The sequence below is a fragment of the Saccostrea echinata genome, unplaced genomic scaffold (assembly GCF_033153115.1).
Source record: "Saccostrea echinata isolate AGI-Se365-2 ecotype Australia unplaced genomic scaffold, CSIRO_AGI_Sech_v1 ptg000052l, whole genome shotgun sequence".
Taxonomy (NCBI): domain Eukaryota; kingdom Metazoa; phylum Mollusca; class Bivalvia; order Ostreida; family Ostreidae; genus Saccostrea; species Saccostrea echinata.
The window spans coordinates 8,110,038-8,132,174 of NW_026889801.1; the positions used below are offsets into that span (position 1 = coordinate 8,110,038).

At 32.2% G+C, this 22,137-nt stretch overlaps 1 protein-coding gene and 1 long non-coding RNA gene across 2 annotated transcripts; both read left to right on the forward strand.

Moving 5' to 3' along the window:
* The first annotated feature begins 7,092 nt into the window (after positions 1-7,092).
* Positions 7,093-8,948, forward strand: LOC133204083 (uncharacterized). Its single transcript, XR_009723539.1, has 3 exons — positions 7,093-7,199; positions 8,433-8,603; positions 8,918-8,948. It is a non-coding gene; the product is annotated as an uncharacterized LOC133204083 (long non-coding RNA).
* A 74-nt stretch (positions 8,949-9,022) lies between these two features.
* LOC133204322 (semaphorin-5A-like) lies at positions 9,023-13,879 on the forward strand. Its single transcript, XM_061340047.1, has 4 exons — positions 9,023-9,092; positions 9,356-9,526; positions 10,594-10,764; positions 13,737-13,879. Exons 1-4 carry the CDS (start codon positions 9,023-9,025, stop codon positions 13,877-13,879), a joined length of 555 nt encoding a protein of 184 aa, XP_061196031.1.
* Positions 13,880-22,137: the final 8,258 nt, after the last annotated feature.

A 22,137-nucleotide genomic window follows, 5' to 3' on the forward strand; every position in this document is an offset into this window, starting at 1 on the left:
CTCCCGATCACGGAGCGAGCGCTCTACCGACTGAGCTACCGTAAACGTTTTCATGAAAAAGATAAAGATCTATAATAAAAACTAAAAAAATATTTTATCATTCGTTAAGAAACTGAAATAGCCTATCTCCCATGTTTGGTGAGAGTTTAGATTCATTTGATTGAGATTACTAAACATCAATGTGGACTAATTAAGTACATCCTTGCTTCTGACATATTGAATAACATAATCGAAAATTTTATAAATATATTGCATAACGTTGTGACTGATACAATCTACATAAATAATTTACGAAGAGCCATTATGCATTATGATTGTTATCGTGATAATAGTACCTTTTTTTTAAAACTAAAATCATCATTAAACTGAAAAGGAAATGTAAATTAGTACTGGAGGAAATCCCAGGAGATAAGGAAATAATTAAATGAAATAAATCTTTGAAACATACGGAAGCCAGTTGAGGCCAGTTCAGAGAAAGAAATATTTTTTATTGCGTTTAAGCGCAGTAATTTTTGCGTTTAAACGTTAAATCGGAATAATCATTGCGTTCAAAAGCAAAACATTGCGTTTAATCGCAATGTACATTGCGTTTAAACGCAAGACACTTTGCGTTTAATCGGAAATGATTGCGTTCAAACGCAATCATATTGCGATTAAACGCAATAATTTTTGCGTTTAAATGCAATATTTTTTGCTTTTAGGCACAATACCTTTATGTGTTTAAACGCAATAATATTGGGATTAAATGCAATAATGTTGCGATTAAACGCAATAATGTTGCGATTAAACGCACTATCTTTGCGTTTAACCGCTATAATCTTTGCGTTTAAACTCAATAATTCTTGCGCTTAAACGCATTAATTTTTGCCTTTTAACGCAATAATCTTTGTGATTAAAGGCAATCACTTGTATCAAATTTGCAGAAGACAACGGACCCACGTAAACTGATATATTATATTTCTTTCTCTTTTTTACTTACAAGGAAATTGTATAATGTCTAGCTTTATAGAATCAGATTCCTCCGAGCAAACACTCTCTGAAAGGATAAATTACTGATGTGAATTTATAGAGGAGAAAAAAAAAATGTCGGGTTGTAAAAACAAAGACAACCTAAGAACGAAACATGTTTTTTATCGCTATGTTCTTAATGAAGATTTGGTCAGTTGCTTACAATCACAAATCGCTTTTCTATTTTGTTATTTTTTCTACTTTGAAAAAATTTCTGCAAACAATTAGAATGGATCTTCTACATAAAAGACTAAAAGGAAAAAATGATTAAAAAATTATCCCCCAAGTTGTGGTCACAAAGTTTAACTCATGTATAAATGGGTTCAGGAAAGGACTAATGAAATGTGGGAATTACGTACACCATGATGAAGTATTTAGACTTAAGTGTATAATCACAACCTTTCTTACGGTTGCATACAGTAAGCACAAGAACATAGGTATTGGAATCATTTGAGATCAAAATCAAATGAAAACAGATTGATCGATGTGTACTACGAAATTGACAAGTTTTATTAATACCACTGAAACGTTCTTAATTAATTGTGATACGTAAGCAATTGATCAAAGGCTTCATTAAGAGTGTTGGGTTCTAATACTTTTAAAACACTCTGGTTGTTAGGATACCATTGTTTTACTACAATTTTCACAAACTGGAAAATTTTGCAAAAAGACACAGAGTCAAACGGTTCTTTGAAGTATCGAATCCTAGTAACTATAAGCTTTGGCTTATTGATGTCTAATTTTGAAACTACTGTATCATTATGTTTAAATACAAAACGAATCCTTAAAAGGAAGGATTATTGCATTTAAACGCAAAGATTATTCCGTTTAAAACGCAAAAGTATTGCGTTTAAATGCAAAAATTATTGCGTTTTATCGCAATATTATTGCCTTTAATCGCAATATTATTGCGTTAAAACGCAAAAATTATTGCATTTAATCGCAAAAATTATTGCGTTTAAACGCAAAAATATTATTGCGTTTTATCGCAAAATGTATTGCGTTTAATCGCAAAATTATTGCGTTTAAACGCAAAAGATTGCGTTTAAGCGCAATCTTTTGCGATTAAACGCAAAGTGTTTTGCGTTTAAATGCAATAAACATTGTGATTAAACGCAACGTTTTGCGTTTAAACGCAATGTTTATTGCAATGTCTTGCGTTTAAACGCAAAAATTATTGCGTTTAAAAGCAAAAAAAAATAATTCTTTCTTTGAACTGGCCTCAACGGGCTTCCGTAGTAACATTTCCCTAAAATTTAAAAATTTAAAAAGTCCCGGGCAGAAAAATTGCACAATATTTTTTTTCTCAGAATAAAGTGAACAAGAATACATTTTGAAGGAAGTTTTCATAATTAAAGTCCATCTACTTTATTAATTTTGAACTATTTCATTTTGTTATATCTACCTTTTCTGTCGCAAATAATTATTTATATTTTAGATTCAATCATGAATCATTGCACAATAGTCTATATATAAATATGGTAATAATTGTAATAATGTGAAATGTATAATGCTCTTCAAAGACCAAGGTTCACGTATGGCCATTATTGGACGGGTGATTTTGCGAAACTCAAAACTACTCAGATTTCATGACAATGCATTAAAATCACTTTGACCTTGGGTGATTGCATCTTTATTGAATATGACGGAATTTCCTCCTCTTTGGGTAATGCATAAGTACGTTATGAAATGTATCATTATTCACATATCATAAAAATTCAATCAAAAATGGCAAAAAGGTCTCGGCTTTTAAAAACATTTTGTGAAGAGCGCAATATCTTAATCAAAATGTACAATATTTCTTTAATCATAGAACTGTTTCTGAAGATTATAAAACGTGTTATTTATTAATTCTTCTTCTTCTTCTTTCATCAAGTGTGCTCATATTCTAATTTTTATGAAGGTATTCCAATACAGTCACGTTTTTATTTTTTATTTTATTTTTTTTTTATCTTCGATCGCAGGATGACGTATGTATGTATGACGTTTTCATTCACACTTGATTTTTTTTTGGGGGGGGGGGGGGGCACTAGGAAAAATATCTTACATTATCGCGTTGCTTTTCGACGATGACATATTGCATGTATTTGTGTTTGTTGAACAGCTGCATTAAATTGAGACTTACTTAATCATTAATGCAGTAGTGTAAGCGTATGATATAGATATCATAAAGAGTGATATGTGGAACATATTAAGTTTAACTGCTATGAATTATTCCTTTTTCATAACTTCATTGATGTCATCGTCGATAATGTTTTGATATTAGTAATTTGCATTCATTGATGAAATGCAAAATTGGGGGGGGGGGAGAAAAAAAAGTATGTAAAAAAAAGAAATGTTTCATTTTTTTTTTTGGGGGGGGGGGGGGGCACAATATACGATCATCATATTTTGTGGGAATAAAGGGGTAACAATTTTTAAATATAGGACAAAGACATTAACAAACCAGAGAAAACCTTTATGGCATTTGATCGGTATGTTATCAACTTAAAATTTTTGTGATGTTTTCCAAGAGAATTATTTTTAGGCCAGTTGCATTAATTCGTACATCATATAAATGCTGCCTTAAAATATCCTAAATAAAATGAAAAGGTTGTTTCTTTGCAATATACAGTTTGAATTGGCATTTTTCAAATGAAAGTACCTAATTGGAAACAATGGTTTGAACAAATGGAAATTAAATCTGTGTTTGTGCTTAAAAAAGTTTTGTTAAATTTCAGTTTTGTAAAAACACACTGTGAAAAACTTCAGTTATAAAATCAATATTCATCTACTACACTTAACCTTCGAAATTTTAAAGTAATTTGCATCATCTGAATTTTACTTAAAACGTACAAAAATACAAAATCTCAAATTGGCACAGCAATACAATGTACTAAAATTTAATGCATTTACGATTCATAAGCGACAATAATAAATGAAGTATAATTTTATGTGAGACTACACTGTAATTATTTACGAGGGGTAATCAGAAAGTTCGAGAACTAATTGAATTACTTCTTTAAAAGAAATAAAATGAAGTTTCAGTGTTTATTATTTTTTAAAGTAGTCCTCTCCGATTTTAATGCACATTAGCCATTGTTCTGCCCATGCGCGAATCATGTGATCCAGGCAGTCACGTGACATGCTCCGAAGCAGTCAGTTCAGAGAAGCTAAAAGATTTTTAAGAGTCTTATATTTCTTACCATGCAAGTTATTTTTTGTAACAAAAACAGTCCATCTGTCAGTTCTAAATGGTCATATCTCGGCAATAGGATGGGTGGATAAGGATATCCCTTCCCACAATTAGTATGGTGACCCATCACAACCCGAGTCCTCTGTCTCGGGAGAGTCATTTATCCGATGTGGATAAAGTATGGGCGCCTTCTTTTTATCATATCTCATATGTTTAAAGTTTAAAGTAAACGATATTTTAGAGATTTAATAATTATATTATTGTAAAGATACACAACCATTTTTCTAATTGTTACTTGACGATGTTTCATAACAAATTGCTCAACTAAGGACACATCTCCTCCCCGGCTTGCTTTCGCTGGGCAACAGAACAAACATCATTTTTAACCGTCTCCCTGTTTTTACTTAAACAATTAATCCAATTAATGATTGAACTTCTGGTAAGTCTTTTGTCTTCATAAACCTTGTACAAATTATCATAATCTACTGCAAAGGAATTTCCAAGATATACGTTAAACTTTACAGCCGTTTGTAGCTCGAGTACGTCTGAGTCAACCATTTTTTGTCACAAGTGACCTACATATTGACGTCATTTTCATATTGTGACGTCACAAACACAGAGCAAAACATTATTTAACATATGTTATTTATAGAACATATGTATGACTATATGTGTGCCAAATTTCATTCTGATCTGAATTGTGGTTTTATAAATATAGAGATAGTTCGCGAACTTTTTGATCACCCCTCGCATTCAATAAACATATTAAGATTTATATCCTGACATAATAAAGATAGTTTAGCAAAGGTTATAAATATCTCGACTTTGAGTTTTATCCTCTTGATTTTTGCTTAAAATGCTCATAGAAATCTCAATTTCATTTTAAATATTAATTAAGTTATTTGCAAATCATGCAAATCATGGGAAAGGTGTAAACATGAGAATTAAAATTGGAGAATTGACAGTGAATATTTTATATTTTAATCAGTAATATTTAATCAACAATCAATAAATTTGCAGAACATGGATTGTAAAATTGTCAAATGGGTGTTAAAACCGAGTCGCAGTTTTGTATCAATCAAAAATCTGCTTTAATCAATTATGATTGTTCTTAATTGAACATGTTTTGGACGATATTTCTTTTATTTGAATGCCTTTTGGCAGCCGAAAAATGTACCATACCAAACAATGAAAAAGAGATTGGAAAAAGGTTACCAGTTTCTCCTTTCGCAGTGCTTAACGAAATAGGGCTCCAAATGTGTTTTAGAGAATGTGAAGCCTATGCCATGTGTTTGTCAATTAATTTCAGCCCAAAGAAGTTAATGTGTGAGTTGAACAGTCAGAAGAAAAATGCCAGCTTATATTTAGTTAATGATTTTGACTCGATCTACAAAGAAATACTGGATATTGTAAGTATTGTAGGTATATATTCACAATTACATGCACTTAAGCTATGTACCTTTGGTTCGGCTCTATTGGTTGTCAAAGTGAATTATTCTAAACAGGACAACTTTTCTACAACTTCATTTTCATTAAGAGACCTACAAAAAATAATATATATGTAAAATTCCAAAATGACAATTTTAGCCTTAGAGTTTCCTTTCCCGGAAAGATGGAAATGGACGATATGTTATCAAAAAATCTTGTATTTCCTTGTCTTTGTCTTTCTTTAAGCTGCAGTTGATAGATGACCTACCTGAAAGGGGTTAAAAATTTAAACAATTGCTTTATTAAGCTTTAAAAAGTTTAGTCTCTCTGATCTAATGAAATACAATGTATATTGAGATAACGAACAAAAAGAATTCTAATATAATTTCGGTCGCCCGTCTGAAGAACTAATTATACCCCACCCCCTTTGTGATTTTGTCGACGCATTATGGAGGGAAAACAAGAAAGGATTTGATAATTTTGGGAGGAATGATTTCTGTTTTAAAATGCATTTTTCAGAGGATATTTCGTGAAACAAAAAAACGATAGATTCATTAATATTTCCGGGACAATAGATAATGACAATGAGATGAGCATATTGTTCTGTTTTGGAATATTCTTCATTTATTAGAAGAGAATGTGAAATTTACAGTATTTATATCATTTTTTACATTTTTGTAAAGATATTATCAAGCATATCAAGAACGAAATGATGCATTTTGTTTCATACGAAAATGCTGTCTGAGAAAACACCAAAGTTTTGGAATTATAATTGATATCTTATACGAACAATTGACGAATTGTCTGAAAGTTGTCATAGATTAGAGTATTATGATGTAAAAGTAACTATTTTAATTGTTTTGGACACACAGCTCTACACGTGAAGTACACAAAAACATTTCTATCTATATCTAGCCAATTTTAAAAGGATGTTTCGCATTCATAATTGTATCCTCTATTGGAAGACTTTCTCGATACTTGTACATAAAACATTATCCCAATCTTTTAGTTTGTTAAATATTTTAGTAGGAACTGTATTCATGCAACATCAAGGATGTGGAAATTTTTGAATCATCACAAACTTGTTCAATATTTATACATAATCTTATGTTATTAAACCTGTATCCCTTGAATATGAAGATTTTATCAGTAGTGTATATTCAAGGTTTTCTAGCACTAAATGTTATTTATTTTTTGAATCCGTGAAGATTAAAATACATTTTTTCCCCATTTATTTAAGATTTACTTCTACAATCCAAAATCGTCAATCATAATTATTGCATTTATATGTTGTTATGTAAAATTAACTTGTTTAATCGATTTGACCTCATGGGTCACTACCAGCAGGGAGCAAAAATATGTCAATCTATAACCAGGGAACTTTGAAAATGGATGATAATATCAATATATTTTATCATAATTATTTCATGTGTGATATGACTTTTTTTAATCTTGTTGAACAGTGATTTGAATACATTGCCGTTTCAGGTTGATTACAGAGATAAGAAATGTGGAAAAATTTCATGCAATCACTTATCCAAATGTGTTCGCACAAAATTAGGCAAATATGTCTGCATCGAAGTAGCAGGTATGTATATAGGAAAGAAAATACATCTGTATTAAAGATATAGAATTATTCCGTTTGCCTGGCCTTTATTTGCATATATTCATTTATAAAGGGGACAATAATATACTGAAAAGGAAAAAAACGCAACATCCTAATTTAGGAGGTGGGACTTTTATACATAGTTAATAACTTTGTCGTGGAGACCTGTCCTTCGGATAATACCGTATAAACCGAGGTCCCATGTCGCAGTAGGTGATGGCACGAAAAAGATCCCTCACTGCTCAATGGCCGAGTATAGGACAAAATTTGCAGAGGGACGTTAAACAACATACAAACAAACAAACAAAATAACTTTGTACTTAAAAGTACGGACATCTTCAACTTTACGAAATCGTTAATTTTACGGTTGAATGATATTCATACCATTACCGGAAGTTGAGTTTGAGCTCGTTTAACATGAATCAAAAATTGCATGTTTTACAAAACATTTGGCAATAAGTCTGGTTTTCAAGGGTTTGTATCTGCTCATCATAAATATTGCAGCAATATTCCGAAAAAAACTACTTTTCTTTTCCTGGAGTGATGCCAAGACTTCCTCAAAATGACTTAATTACGCATTTCCATTTCTCCACTGGAAATTCTCAAAATAAAGGTGAAGGAGAGTTGCAGATGCAAATATGCACTACATCACGCCTCATTAGGATTATACGTATCATTGGCATGAATGACAGTCCTTGGACCGGAAGTCGAAGGGTTACTTAACTGCGCTAGGTTCGAGAAAATAAGACCTCAGCATCTGAAAACAAGCACTTAAAAAATGCAAAGAATAACTCTTTCGCTCAGATCAAGAGATTAATTAACCTAATCCATCGTATATATCGAGCTGCAATTGTTGTGCCTCGCAGACTTACACGCTGTAATTGAATGACAAGGGGGGGGGGGGGTTAACAGTTATTTATTACTTTATAAAGTTTTTATCAAATTCGTAATGTTTTTACAACGAGTTTAATATTACTGTATTATAATTTTTGAAAATCATTAGATAAAAAATTGAGATATCTGTAATTTACTGCCTGTTGCGTTTCTTTTGCGTGTCAGTATAGTAAGGATCTATTTGATGTATTTCAACTGTATCAAGTGTAAGTTTCAATTCTTATTTTTTATGCAAAATATATACATTCGCGTTTTATTTATTTATCTTTTTTTTAATTTTTATGTTAAAATGTGTACAACAATTTCTTTTTGTTTTTCTAGTTCATGGAGGATGGAGTGAATGGAACCCTTGGGGAGTTTGTTCTGTTACATGCGGAGGTGGGACTAGAGCACGAACACGCACCTGTGATAATCCTACGCCGAGATTTGGAGGTCAACTCTGCAATGGACAATCCACAGATTCTACATACTGTAACACGCATAATTGTCCGGGTACTTTCTGATATACATGTATATAAATGTCAAAATAATTGATACATGCCTACATTTGACACCAGACGCAAATATTTAGATGAAATATAGGGAAAAGAAATAATATTTAATTCGAAAAATATCTGTAGAAAAAAAAAATCTTGTATATTTGAAAATAAATGTTTTCATACAATCCATATACATCTTCAAAATTTACATTCTATACATTAAGTAAACACTTCAATAATATTATGTGAGCTCACAAATACAATCTCAGCTTTGTTTTTACTACAATTCATTAAAATCCTATGTTTTGAAACGATTTGTCCATATAGTGCATGGAGGATGGAGTACATGGGACGCTTGGGGAGGTTGTTCTGTTACATGCGGGGGTGGAAGTAGATCACGCATACGCAGATGCGACAATCCTACTCCAAGAAATGGAGGTCAAGCTTGCAGCGGGCCATCCTCAGAAGCTTCATCATGTAACACGCATAACTGTCCTGGTACGTATGATGATTATATAACGGGAAGGTTTTCTTCTTCAATACTTTTTTCTTATGTATTTTTTCTGAAAGAAAACAATATTCTGTACAGACCTGATTTGAATGAAGTTATCAAATAGCTGAAATAAAATATCATCAAGCTATTAATATATATCTCAAGAGTTATCAGTTTTCAATGGGAATGTACAGTTTTATATAAACATGTAAGGAAACAGTTGTTAAGACATTTTTTAATATCTAGTCCAAAGAACTGTTTTTAATTTACAGTTAATGGAGAATGGAGTGTGTGGAACTACTGGGGTGGTTGTTCTGTTGCATGTGGGAGTGGGACTAGACAACGATCACGCAACTGTGACAATCCGATGCCGAGATATGGAGGTTTGGCATGCAGTGGACAATCGTATGAATATTCATACTGCAATACGCACAACTGTCCTGGTATGTTTTATTTCTTATAACGACAAATCTGAAAGTGTACCTAAATTCTGAAAGGAAATTGTAAGATTTTAATATGTGTGAAGCCAGAGGAATTCAATAAAATTATTCAAATGAAAAGTCATAGCATATTTGAAAAATACAAGTCCTTCCAGAGAAGGGGGAAAAAATGAAGCAAAGGTGTCTAACAAAAAAAAAAAAAAAACAAAAACAAAACAAAAAAAAAAAAAAAAAAAAAAAAAAAAAAAAAAAAAAAAAAATTAACCATAACACAGTGATCGGGAATAAATATTTATAATAGAAATACATCTGTATATTGAACTTGATCAAATCAAAATGTTTTTAAAGCATAATTTTGATACGTCTAACATAACTGTTAGTTTTTTCTTAATAAAACATAATAGTTGAAAATATTTTAAAACTTTGAATAGTACGTATAGAACAGTTTTGGAATGAAATATATGTAAGTGGAGAAAACGAACAGAGGTTGAACTCAGAAAACTACTAAAAATTCAAATCCATGAAAAGGGCATTAAACACGGATTCCTGGAATATCCAGAGTGGGGTCAGGTGCCTAGGAAGAGTAAGCATCCCCTTATGACTAGTCATACCTGCTGTCACTACCATGTATTCATCAGGTAGACGGAAAATCTAGTTTAGTATGAAAACAAAGGCCTTAGAATTCGTGTAAAAATTGGTAAACAAAATACGACCCAACAATAGGTTTGCTAACAATGTAATTTACGAAATGGTATAGTTAAACGAGGCTGTTGAAATCCCTGTATCATCAACTAATTTTTCAGTAATCTGCCTTGGATTAAAAAATTAAGCGTATTCAGAGCATTTTCTTCAATATGTTTTAAATTTTGAAGGCTTGATAATATATATATATATATATATATATATATATATATATATATATATATATATATATATATATATATATATATATATATATATATATATATATATATATATATTACAAGGTTATGTTTACAAGTATACACACAATGATTAGAAACACAATTAATGCAGATCATTAAAGAGCTAGAAAAATTGTTTCAACTTAGTTGATGGAGGTTGGAGTTGGTGGAACGGTTGGGGAAGTTGTTCTGCGACATACGGGGTAGGACAAAGATCAAGGTCACGCACATGTGACAATCCCTCACCGAGGTATGGAGGTCAAGCCTGCTCGGGACAATCCCATGATTCCTCAACATGCTGCTTGCAGAACTGTCCCGGTACGTTTTATTATTTACAAACTAAAGAAACTATTAACGTATTCAGATCACGTGCCTCTTTGAAACTCACTGCAAAAAAATTTGATTTGTGTGAAAGCCTCAGATTTGCATTACTGTCGTTCTGATTTTTTCCGATTGAACTAATATGACTTAACAAGATATTGGTATATATCTCAAAAGTCTCCAGTGAAGAATATACACAAGTTAGTGCATAGATAAGCTTTACTCATCAGCAACTCAACAGTACAATTCTTTGGATATCTTTTTCATATATTCTAACAGCATGATGGTAGACAAAATTGGACTGATATTTCTTTAGGAATTTGATTTGATGACATGCCCTTAAATTTTGCGTCCATGTAATGTCATAATTTTTCTTAAATTGTAAAAGATACAAATTAAGGTCAGGTATAAATGATTCATAGTCTTTGCACTATATATTTTTTTTTGTTAATTACACAATATTAATTTGATACTCTTTTTTACTAGAGGTAAGTGACTGTTCAATATATTCAGATGTCCGTGTGTTGAGAAGGTGCAAAAAGTGACAAATGACACACTCACTGTGTTTTTAAAACTGGTAGCTAAGTCATTGATCATTTGGTACATGAAAGTACGTTGAAAAGACTAACTCTACCTTTCTTAAATAAATCTTATCTTCACACTGTGGTGTATTTGACACACGTACATGAAATGTGATAATCGAAAACTAATTAACTGTAATTAAGAACTTTAAATATAACATGGATTAATTATCCTTTTGAATAGAATCAGGAAATCCAAGAAGGCAAATTTTTAAATATTCACCAAACAATTCCACTTATTAAACTGTGTTTATGTACACATATTCTTCACATTCATTATACCATAATCTTAACTTTTGTTAAAGGACTATGAAACTTAAAAAAAAAAAAAAAAAACATTGGTTTTTGAACGTTCTTTCAAATCAATCATTTTTATTCGTATTACTTTTGTGAAAATTCAGAGCTTATTTCCATTATATATATATATATATATATATATATATATATATATATATATATATATATATATATATATATATATATATATATATATATATATATATATATATATATATATATAAAATTAAAGTAATGCAGAAATTACAATCTACTGTGCATACGGAAATGAAAGTTTGAAAACCAATCAGCGTAAAAAATAAACATCATAGAAATTATTGTTTCTTTGTTCAATAAGATTATTCACCTTGAGATATCAAAAGAAAAGCTTTATGCTAGAAAACAATTTATGGAAGAAGCATTCAAAGCCGTTGTTTAAATGTTACTTTCTACCGTATAATTCTATGAAGTTTTAAATTTTCATTTTGAACCTACATTACAGTAAACGCGGTTTCCGTTTTTACTGAGAATCCTCGTAGTGTGAAATTGATCGTGGTTTAACACAGGTAATTCAGGTGAAACTGCGTGTTCTCGCGGTACGTGTCCTCACCTGATCCATATCATAGCAGTTTGCATTATCAGTTTCAGATAAAAAAAAAATCTTGTCACAAATGCGAATTATATTTGTAAAACTGATAATTTGTAATTTTAAAATTAACCTTAAAAGATGGCTTAAACAGCATTTTCCCCGTTTAATACAATGTGGAAGTCCAATCAAAAAGGCTTCAGTTGCAGTTAAATAAAATTTGGTTTTCTTTGGATAAGTTTTGGTATGAGAAATAATTTTACTAGTTTCCGGACATGCGTTTTCTTTAAATAAACTGAACTAATAAAATTAAGATGACTTGTTCTTGACAACTTCATACTTATTCATGGAAGAAATATACAAGGATTATCAGAAAATTATAACTGTTTTTGGTACGTCCATGAATTAAAACACATTTATTAAGCATTCTCCAATATTTTATTATTGGGAGATATAACCATCATATACAACTGATAGTGGATTATTACTACGCGGGTATGTTAAGGAAGCATACAAATCATTTCTCGGTAAATTAAGACTTTTTCAAAGATGAAGTTTGATAATTTATCAAAGTCGCCGATAAATCTAAAACTAATATCAACTATTGTGTAAAGACAACAGAATGTGTGAGGCAGAGAAGTGCAACACCACGACGTCATCACGTGACTGCTATCAATAGCAAAATATTTCTTAATAAAAAAGGTTAACAAGACAACACTTCCCCGGGGTTTGATAATTTCTTTGACTAAATAATATAGTTGAAAAACATCTCTTATGCCAACAAAGTGCTGCTAGAATCTAACTGTCCGGTCTGAAGAATAATTATTCCACATATTCGCACGAAACCTTACCCGCTGTTTTGCATTATGTACAAATAACCCGAAATATTTCTTCAAACCATGTTTACTTCATGATTCTAGCAGCACTTTCCAAGTATTATAGAACGCAAGCTTTCGATATGTACAAATCTTATGCTTTGAAGCATCCAGCTTAGTGTTCTTCTGTTGCATTATTGTTGTCATGAATGACAGAGGAAAGGCCGACCGAGATACGTAAAACGCTGACTGTCTTCAATAGAAGATATAATCGATGAACATAAATTAGCATAATTGTTTAACAAAGTTTAACCTCACATAAATCACAAATAATATTTACGGTCTCTGCATCTAAACCCCCTTTTACGTATCTTTTTACATGTCGTCTTAGCCAGATTCTCATTACACAACATGATCAATTCTCATGTTAATTCAAGTGACAGATACAGCATTACAAAATAAAAACATTTTATTTTTGTTAACATTTGCAAGATTCTATTCATTTTCAGGAGTTAAATCATGTCTCTAAATAACAATTGTAAGAAAATTTGTGTTTCCTCACTGCTCAATGGTCCTGAATGCCGAGAATAGGTCAAAATTTGCAGTCTTCCACCTGCAAGTGGTGACGTCTCCATATGAGTGAAACATTTTCGAGAGGGGCGTAAAACATCAAAACAAAAAAATCTTATTAATTGCATTTGATTACTTAAGGCATAAGGATTGTCAGTGGTACGTCTTACAACAATGGAAGAGTAGAAATAGAATATGGTGGAACCTGGGGAACAGTGTGTGATGATAGCTGGGATGATAACGATGCAGCTGTTGTTTGTCGCATGTTAGGATTCTCTGGGTAATGTGGGAAAAATAATTTTTACAAAGTTAACTTACCTTTCATAAAAAGAAAATTGTTCGTCTTTTTTAAGAGTGGATTTTTTTTCATGTTTTTGTCTAATTTGAATTTTCAAAGGAAAATTTGCATGAATATTTTGTTTCTTTTTTTTTTTTTTTTTTTTTTTTTTTGGTATTGAGATATTAAAAATCAAGAAATCATTTTTTTTTTCTTGTACAATTTGACATACATGTGGTATTATCTCTCTCATGCATAGCTCTGATCCTTCGACGTATTTGACTCCAGTCTTTGGCACTTTTTTCAGCTTTTCCAATTCTATTTTTTTAAATTTTGGATTCCCATCCTTTCGGCTTGAGCATCACTGAAGAGACAAAATTTGTCGAAATGCGCATCTGGTGCATCAAAATTGGTACCGTATATGATTTACATACAGTATGATTTGCATGCAATTGTATTTGCCATGTTTACCCCTTCACTCAGAATTGAAAATCGAATATTAAAGGTCAAGTTCGGAAATTTTTGTAGAAATAGAGAAATATATTATTCAATAATTACTGTTTTTGAGATCAATACGATGATTTAGCCATCTAAGGAGTACAATATTTACCGAACCTGAAGGGCGAGATGAATATTTCACGTCGAAAATGGATAATTCATCGTATTGGCTGATTTAAATCCATGCGATCTTACTTGTTTACATGAACTGAAGTCATACCCAAGCGGGGTTAAAATTAATATAACTAGTTCTATTAATTTGGAATTTTTAAATTCTTTTTTTTTTTCGATTCGACGTGAAAAAAATAAAAGTCAGGCACATAGGATTCATTTTGAAAAGGAGAGGGGTTTTACATGTATATGAAGAAAAGGGATAACTTTCCTGGAAAAAGAGACTTGAAAGAGAGGAGAATTCAAATTTTATCGGCATCGTTGATCATTGTTCCAATGTTGCAAGTGCCCGAGTATGTACTTCTAGTCACCCGCGTGGCGCAGTGGTTAGAGCGTCTGCTCTAGAGTCGCGAAGTAGGGAGTTGATCCTTACGTCGCACGTTCGAATCCCACTGCGGAACGTAGAGACCAGTCCTTCGGATGAGACCGTATAAACCGAGGTCCTGTGTCGCAGTAGGTGCTGGCACGAAAAAGATCACTCACTGCTGAATGGCCCTAAGTGCCGAGTATAGGTCAAAATTTGTAGCCCTCCACCGGCAAGTGGTGGCGTCTCCATATGAGTGAAAAAATCTCGAGAGAGACGTTTAACAACAATCAATTAATCAATCGAATTTTATTTTTTTTTTAATTTGGGAAGGGAGAGGGAGGGGACTGCAAGCGTCCATTATGGAGGAAGGAAAGAAGCCTTTCATTGATTTTTTCATATTAAATTAGATGTAAAAATTTAGGTTGAGAGTGTTGAGAGGGTCAGGCCCCCTGCCTCGCCCATTCCTCTTTTCTATGTGCCTGAATGTTATGTTCGCCTGTTTGGAAATCAGACGCAAGATTAGATAATATTCAGGAACTATCCATATCAATCTGGAATTTCCTGATCGATTTTTAATCCAATTTAGAAAAAAATAAACCCTTATTTTTACCTAGAAGGTAACATGCAGGTGATCATGGGGATTTATTTTTTTTCTGCAATGTTTTATTTCACCCAATCAGACAGCAAGGATTCAATCATATAATAAAATTTATTGTCTACTGGTCACATATGATTTAAATTCACAAAATCCGTTTTACTGAAAACCGTTTGGCGTGACTTATGTTGCACTTTTAAAATTTTCATGGAGTCAACATTAAACTACTACTATTTGTTTGCCATCTCCCGACTCGGGATCAAAATACTTGGTCGGTAGTATAGGTAAGAATGTTTTTCTAGAAAATTTCAACAACAATGCTGAATTGTTAAATTTATTTTCTGAAATGCTTCCTGGTTGTTGAAAAAAAGTTTTGAGTCGGACCATTTTTAGCCGGTCCTTCGGGAGAGAGCAACCGATTTTTTTTTTTTCGAAGATGGTCTGGGCGATCGATAATTTATTAGTAACGTGAGTTATCGCCCATGACGTATTACGCCCTTCAGGACAACTTCACTACAGCGACTATACACTCAATTTACCCTATACAAATTACATTGTAGTGTTGTGTGTTTTTAGAATGTAGAGGAATGCGAAGATTAATATTCGCGTTCGAATACATTATTATATAAATATTTATTTATTATCATAATTACTTTTGCTTTGAATTTAATAAAGTGTGCACCATTTAATAATTCGGGACTAATTATTATCTGCTAGTTTTAAATTAATATTTTTCGACGAAACTGACTTTCATAACTCTTCGTACGTGAGAATTTCGTCAACAGCTTAGCGAGCAGATGAAATTCATCATGAAATAAATGCTTTGACGAATGCCATTTTAATAGATTTTAGAACTTGATTGTCACTTTTTATTAATACGCAAAAATATAACGAAAGCAACGATGTTAACGCCTACTTAATCTATTGGAGCTATGTGAATTAAACCCCAATCATTTTTTTAGGGAACAATTGGTACAATTATACAATACAATATATATGAACGACAAAAGGAACTTATCCATATTTTTTTATCTTCATTCTTCACAGTGTAAATCTATAGGTTGATCAGAAATATTAAACGTTTAAAGCAAATTCCGAAGAAAATATTTTTTTTCTTTTTTAAATTAGAAAAGCCACTGCACACACAAGTGCCTTTTTTGGACAAGGAAGTGGTCATATCTGGTTAGACAATGTCCAGTGTAGTGGAACAGAGTCCCACATTTTTAATTGTCAACATCGAGGTGTTGGAAGCCATGACTGTTCCCATACTGAAGATGCCGGGGTGACCTGCACCTAATCAATACATTAATTTATAACGAATGAAAATGCATTATTAAATTTTGTCTTTGATGTAGTCAAAGATTGATTTATGTAATTCTTGGATGAACTAATACCAGAATAATGCCTTTCGAGCTTTGAAAACAACTTAATTCAGGATAAAATCATTTTCTATTCTACAAGGAATTGAAAATTTCATGACTGGCGCCATAAAATTCAAACGGCTTAATATTACATCAATGAATTTTAAAATAATTAGTCAACATCAATTTTTCTGTCTACAGAATAAACTACAAGACACATGGTTTATCTTTGAATTAATTTACTTTGCTTCGAAAAGCATTGGTATGTCCACACCCTCAAAATACCACATATTTATACCCCAAGTCTAATGGAGTCAAAAAGTTTAATTTTTCTCGTCCAATTTTCACATTCATCCCGTTGTTTAATGTAACAAAATTGTTCCGTAAAATCTGCAATTTTTACCTTATTGTAGCCATTTCTATGAGATCGATCGTAAATTTACTAGAGAGAGCGCTAAAAATTACTGTTTAAAAATGACACAGGAAGGGAGGGGCGAGGGATATTGTCTTTTTACGCATTTTATCCTTAGAAAAAACTCGCTTAGCCTTTGGAAATGTTTGAATTGTACGGATAAAGAAAAAATCATTTTATATTTTCTTTTCTTTTTTTTTTTAAATGGTAAAAAGCTTTCAAAAAAAGGAGAGACATACAGATATTGCCAATCATAGGCTTTTTAAACCCCCGCGTTTTACTGAAGGAAATGCAGCTAAAACAATCCGTTTTTTCCTTAAACTTCAATATGCCAACAAAGGAATTGACGCGGTTAATATAAGTAATATCCTTAATCACAAAAAGGTCCAGTCTTGTATTCCACCATATTTCAAGTTAAAGACTACACCTTGTATTTCCTACAAATATACATCGACTATTGCTTCCAAACTTTTTAATTACAAGAAAACTTTACAGGGCCTGGATATCGAATATCTGAAACATAATCCTCCATCGTGTTCATGTTCTTCTTCGCCCTATAACTATAGTCCTGCTGGACACGTTATTACTGGTGACGTAAATATAGTTAATAATGAGGACCTTAGATCACTAATTTTAAAAGGTCCTAAATTTAGGGAACCCAGATCCTTCAACTGGCGTCGGAATTTCATAAATATTATGGATTCTGTAGAGGACTACACCAGGCGCTGGGCCAGACATGAAAAAGAAGACCTTGACACTTTGTCAGAATGGATTAAATGTATCAGATGTATGTTAAAATCGCGCATTAAAAGATTGAGAGGCAATATGAAAACCATCTATCCTTCTGTATTCAATAATCCAGAAGTGAAAAAAGAATTAGATAGATTACATGATCAGTACGTACTGGTCCCTGCTGACAAAGCAGGTAACAACATTGTCTTTGTTTGTAAGGCTCATTATATTAAATGTATTTTAGAGGAACTTGGATTTAATTCTACAAGTGGTAATCCAACTTACACTCATAGTTCCCCTTCTAAGGAAGAAATTCTTCAAAATCATATGTCAGTTTTGAATATTTTTAATATTCCAAACAACCAAAATGAATTCGAATTACCATATTTATATTGGATTCCGAAACTTCATAAAAATCCTTACAAACAAAGATACATAGCGGGTTCCAGTAAATGTTCAACCAAGCCTCTATCTTTACTCCTCACTAAGATATTAACAGTAGTGAAGGAGAAACTTCAAGAGTACTGTACAACAATATATTCGAGAAGTGGTGTAAATCAGATGTGGTTACTTGAAAATTCCAAGGAACTTTTGGAAAATTTGAAATCACAAGATTTTACCAAAATCAACAGCGTAAAAACTTACGACTTTTCAACTTTATACACAACCATTCCCCACGATAAATTAAAGTCCAGGCTTTTTGATATCATTGACAGCTGCTTTTTCAATAAAAATGGAACTCCTAAATATACTTACCTTGTCATTGGTCATTTGCAAAATTATTTTGTTTAAAAAACATTCTGATTGTACACACAAGTACTCTGAAGTTGACATTAAAAAGATGATTGAGTTTCTGATTGACAATATCTATGTGGTTTTTGGAGACCAGGTCTTCCAACAATCTATTGGAATACCTATGGGTACCAATTGCGCCCCGTTATTAGCAGACCTTTTTTGTATTCATATGAAGCAGAATTTGTCCAAAATCTTGTACGTGAAAAGAAGAAAACACTTGCTGTGGCGTTCAACTCGACATTTAGATATATCGACGACGTACTGTCAATTAACAATGGCTATTTTCATTCTTATGTCGATACGATATATCCTGGTGAACCTGAGATAAAAGATACCACAGAGTCTGACACATCTGTTTCATATTTGGATATTTTACTTGAAAAAGACGTTAATGGTAATCTAACAACCAAGCTTTATGATAAACGTGATGACTTTAACTTTTCAATCGTCAACTTCCCTTACTTATGCAGCAATATACCTTCATCACCTGCATACGGGGTATATATCTCTCAGTTGATTCGATACGCAAGAGCATGCTCTACGTATGAACAATTTCTAAAACGAGGTAAATTATTGACAAATAATTTGATGAAACAAGGATATAAGCTGTCTCGTTTAAAGTCATCATTTCGTAAGTTCTATGGTCTATACAATGACCTTGTCAGCAAATACAATTTATCATTAAGACAAATGCTGACTGACGTTTTTCATACTAATTGTTAGGCCATTATTTACACACTGAATTGTCGACGGATTTTTCCGTTATTTCCCGATCATGACAAGGAGCACACGGCGGGTGTGACCGGTCGGCAGGGGATGCTCACTCCTCCATGGCTTCTGATCCCACATCTGATGTTTGGAGGTCCGTGTTTGCTCTGCTCCTATTTTGTATTGTATAATGGACTTTTGAGCTTGAATACTGTTCGTTATCTCCATATATTTCATACAAGTATTTCATACCGATGGCAGGTGTTTAAATTATGTCCAATAATTATATCGATCACCTGCGGTAGAAAACCAATTAAATAGCCAAAGTTTAGTGAGAACGTTTTTTTTTTTTTTTTTTTTTTAATTTATTTATTTATATTTTTTTGCATATATCCATCTTCAGTATTAAGCTAAGTTTTGAAACCAGCTATTAATGAAATTTTAAAATAATATATAAAAGATGGGTTTCAGACAGTATTTCACACTAGAGTATCTTGTCAAGAAAATAGAAAGTTTAAAATTAATACAAACAAATTATATCATAATTTGTTTCCAAACAGATTAGAAATATTTTATTTAGTTTAATACCAAGCAGCATGTTCTGTAGAGATTAAATAGATTAAATAGATTACAAGTTCAACAAAAATGACCAGAGTATAAAGTAATGATGTGCATGCATGAACATGTACCAGCCATATTTCCCGTAGTAAAATTTATAATAATTTTGACAATTACAAAATTTATAAAAGTATGCAAAATGTGCAGATGAAAATGCCAAGAATGAATGTCTAATAAATAAATGTACTCAGCTAATTTGTATTTTACGACACAATTAGGAGATTCACACATTTTTGTCTACTCGAAATTCTTTGAAACATATGACGCCTATTTTGTTTTTCTTCAATGTAATGCACGAAAATGTGGTTAAGAGTAATCTTGGGTAAGAAATTAACAAACCTTAAGCCCTCTCATTCATCAAAATTAGAAAAAAAATCGTTTGTTGTTTATTGAACAAAATATGATAATAGCGAGCTCAGCGAGCAGCGCTTCGTCACTGCGAGCTCCTAAAGCAACCCCTGGGAGAAGAGAAAATTCGGACTGCACATTAATCCAAATGATTTTTCCGCAGTAACCTGTGATCCCACATGCTTTGCGAATTGCATCTCGCTGCAAACTACGTTCTCAGGGTATTAATGTCCCACATATCTTGAAGCAGTTAAATCATTAGGTTTCTTAGCTTATTTTAGAGATACTGATTGACAAATATTATGCCCTACAGTATCTAAGTGGAGTTGTAATTCTCCACGTTTCTGGGTTCCTTACTCTCTCCATAATGGGTATTTTTAGGCATATATAAAAATATGTAAGTGAATATATATCTTTTAAAATATTTTAGAGTATGAATAGGGTTTGAAATTCGAAAAAAAGCAATTTCTTCTATCACACTGCATCTGGATAGGGAAAATTACGAACTTTTTAAGACAACTAAAACAACAACAAAAAAGTAATTTATAAAAAATTCTATCATTCAATATTTTTAAATTTACGTTGAAATGCAAGTCCTTCTAATTATTGATTAACTGTAAAAATTTCGAATGGTGAAGCTGACCTCAATATTGCACAGGGCATCGTTAAAGAGGACAGAAGCAGAACAAAAACGTGTTATGTTTACATTTCTCGAGTACGGGAAAATCCATCTATGACGTCACACGTAAGCTAAATAAGCGAAATAAGATGTACCTACATAAGATTTCCGTCATCAGCCATGCAAATATATCTTTTGTGTTCCCCGTTTCTCAAAAATATTTCATTATATACTGATTATGACCTGTTTTTTACATAATAATACCGCCCCTGTATTCACCGAGTATGATCTTGCTGTACTAACAGATCGTGTATGACGTCACCGACGAATTGGACACGCAGATTAGGGAAACAGAGGAGTGGATTAATCTTTTTCATAATGTTTTAACTTTTACAAGAATGTTAAACTTTTCATTTTTTTTTTAAATAATATGTTGACGGTGCGACCGTTAGGGCGAGCGCATATAATTTAGATCGGGCTCGATCGTCAAACTGCACGTGACATTTGGTGCGTTCTGGATTCTGACGTCACGTTGCATTACCAAACCGAAGCCTGAACATTGTGACTTTAACAAGAACGTTTTATCTACTATTTATCTACAATATATCCATTAGATTAAGGCAAGTTTATTTTTGTTAAACTTTTGTTGTTATTCTCGCGAGAACGTATCTTCAATAAGCGATGCATTGTAGGTCTAAAAGTTACTGCAGAAAAATAAACTCGTTTCGATCAATGTGTAAGTCCGAATTTTCTCTTCGCCGAGGCGTTGTCTTAAGAGCTCGCTGCGCTCGCTATTAGATGTGAATTAAAGAAAAAAATTGGCAAAAAATTATACAAGAACTGATGCTTTACACGTTTTGCACTTACATAAACGGAGACTGACGTAGTTAAACAGAGTCATGTGACCATGAGCCCTTCATCCCCTTAAAACTAGCAATGTTCAGACTTCGTTTTTGGTAATGCAACTTACATACGACGTCATGTGACGTAATAGTCTAGACGTACCAAATGTCACGTGCGTTTAGAAGAATCCGATCTAAATTAAAACTGAATAGGTAACTGTTCTCGCCGAATGGTCGCACCTTCAACATATTATTCTGA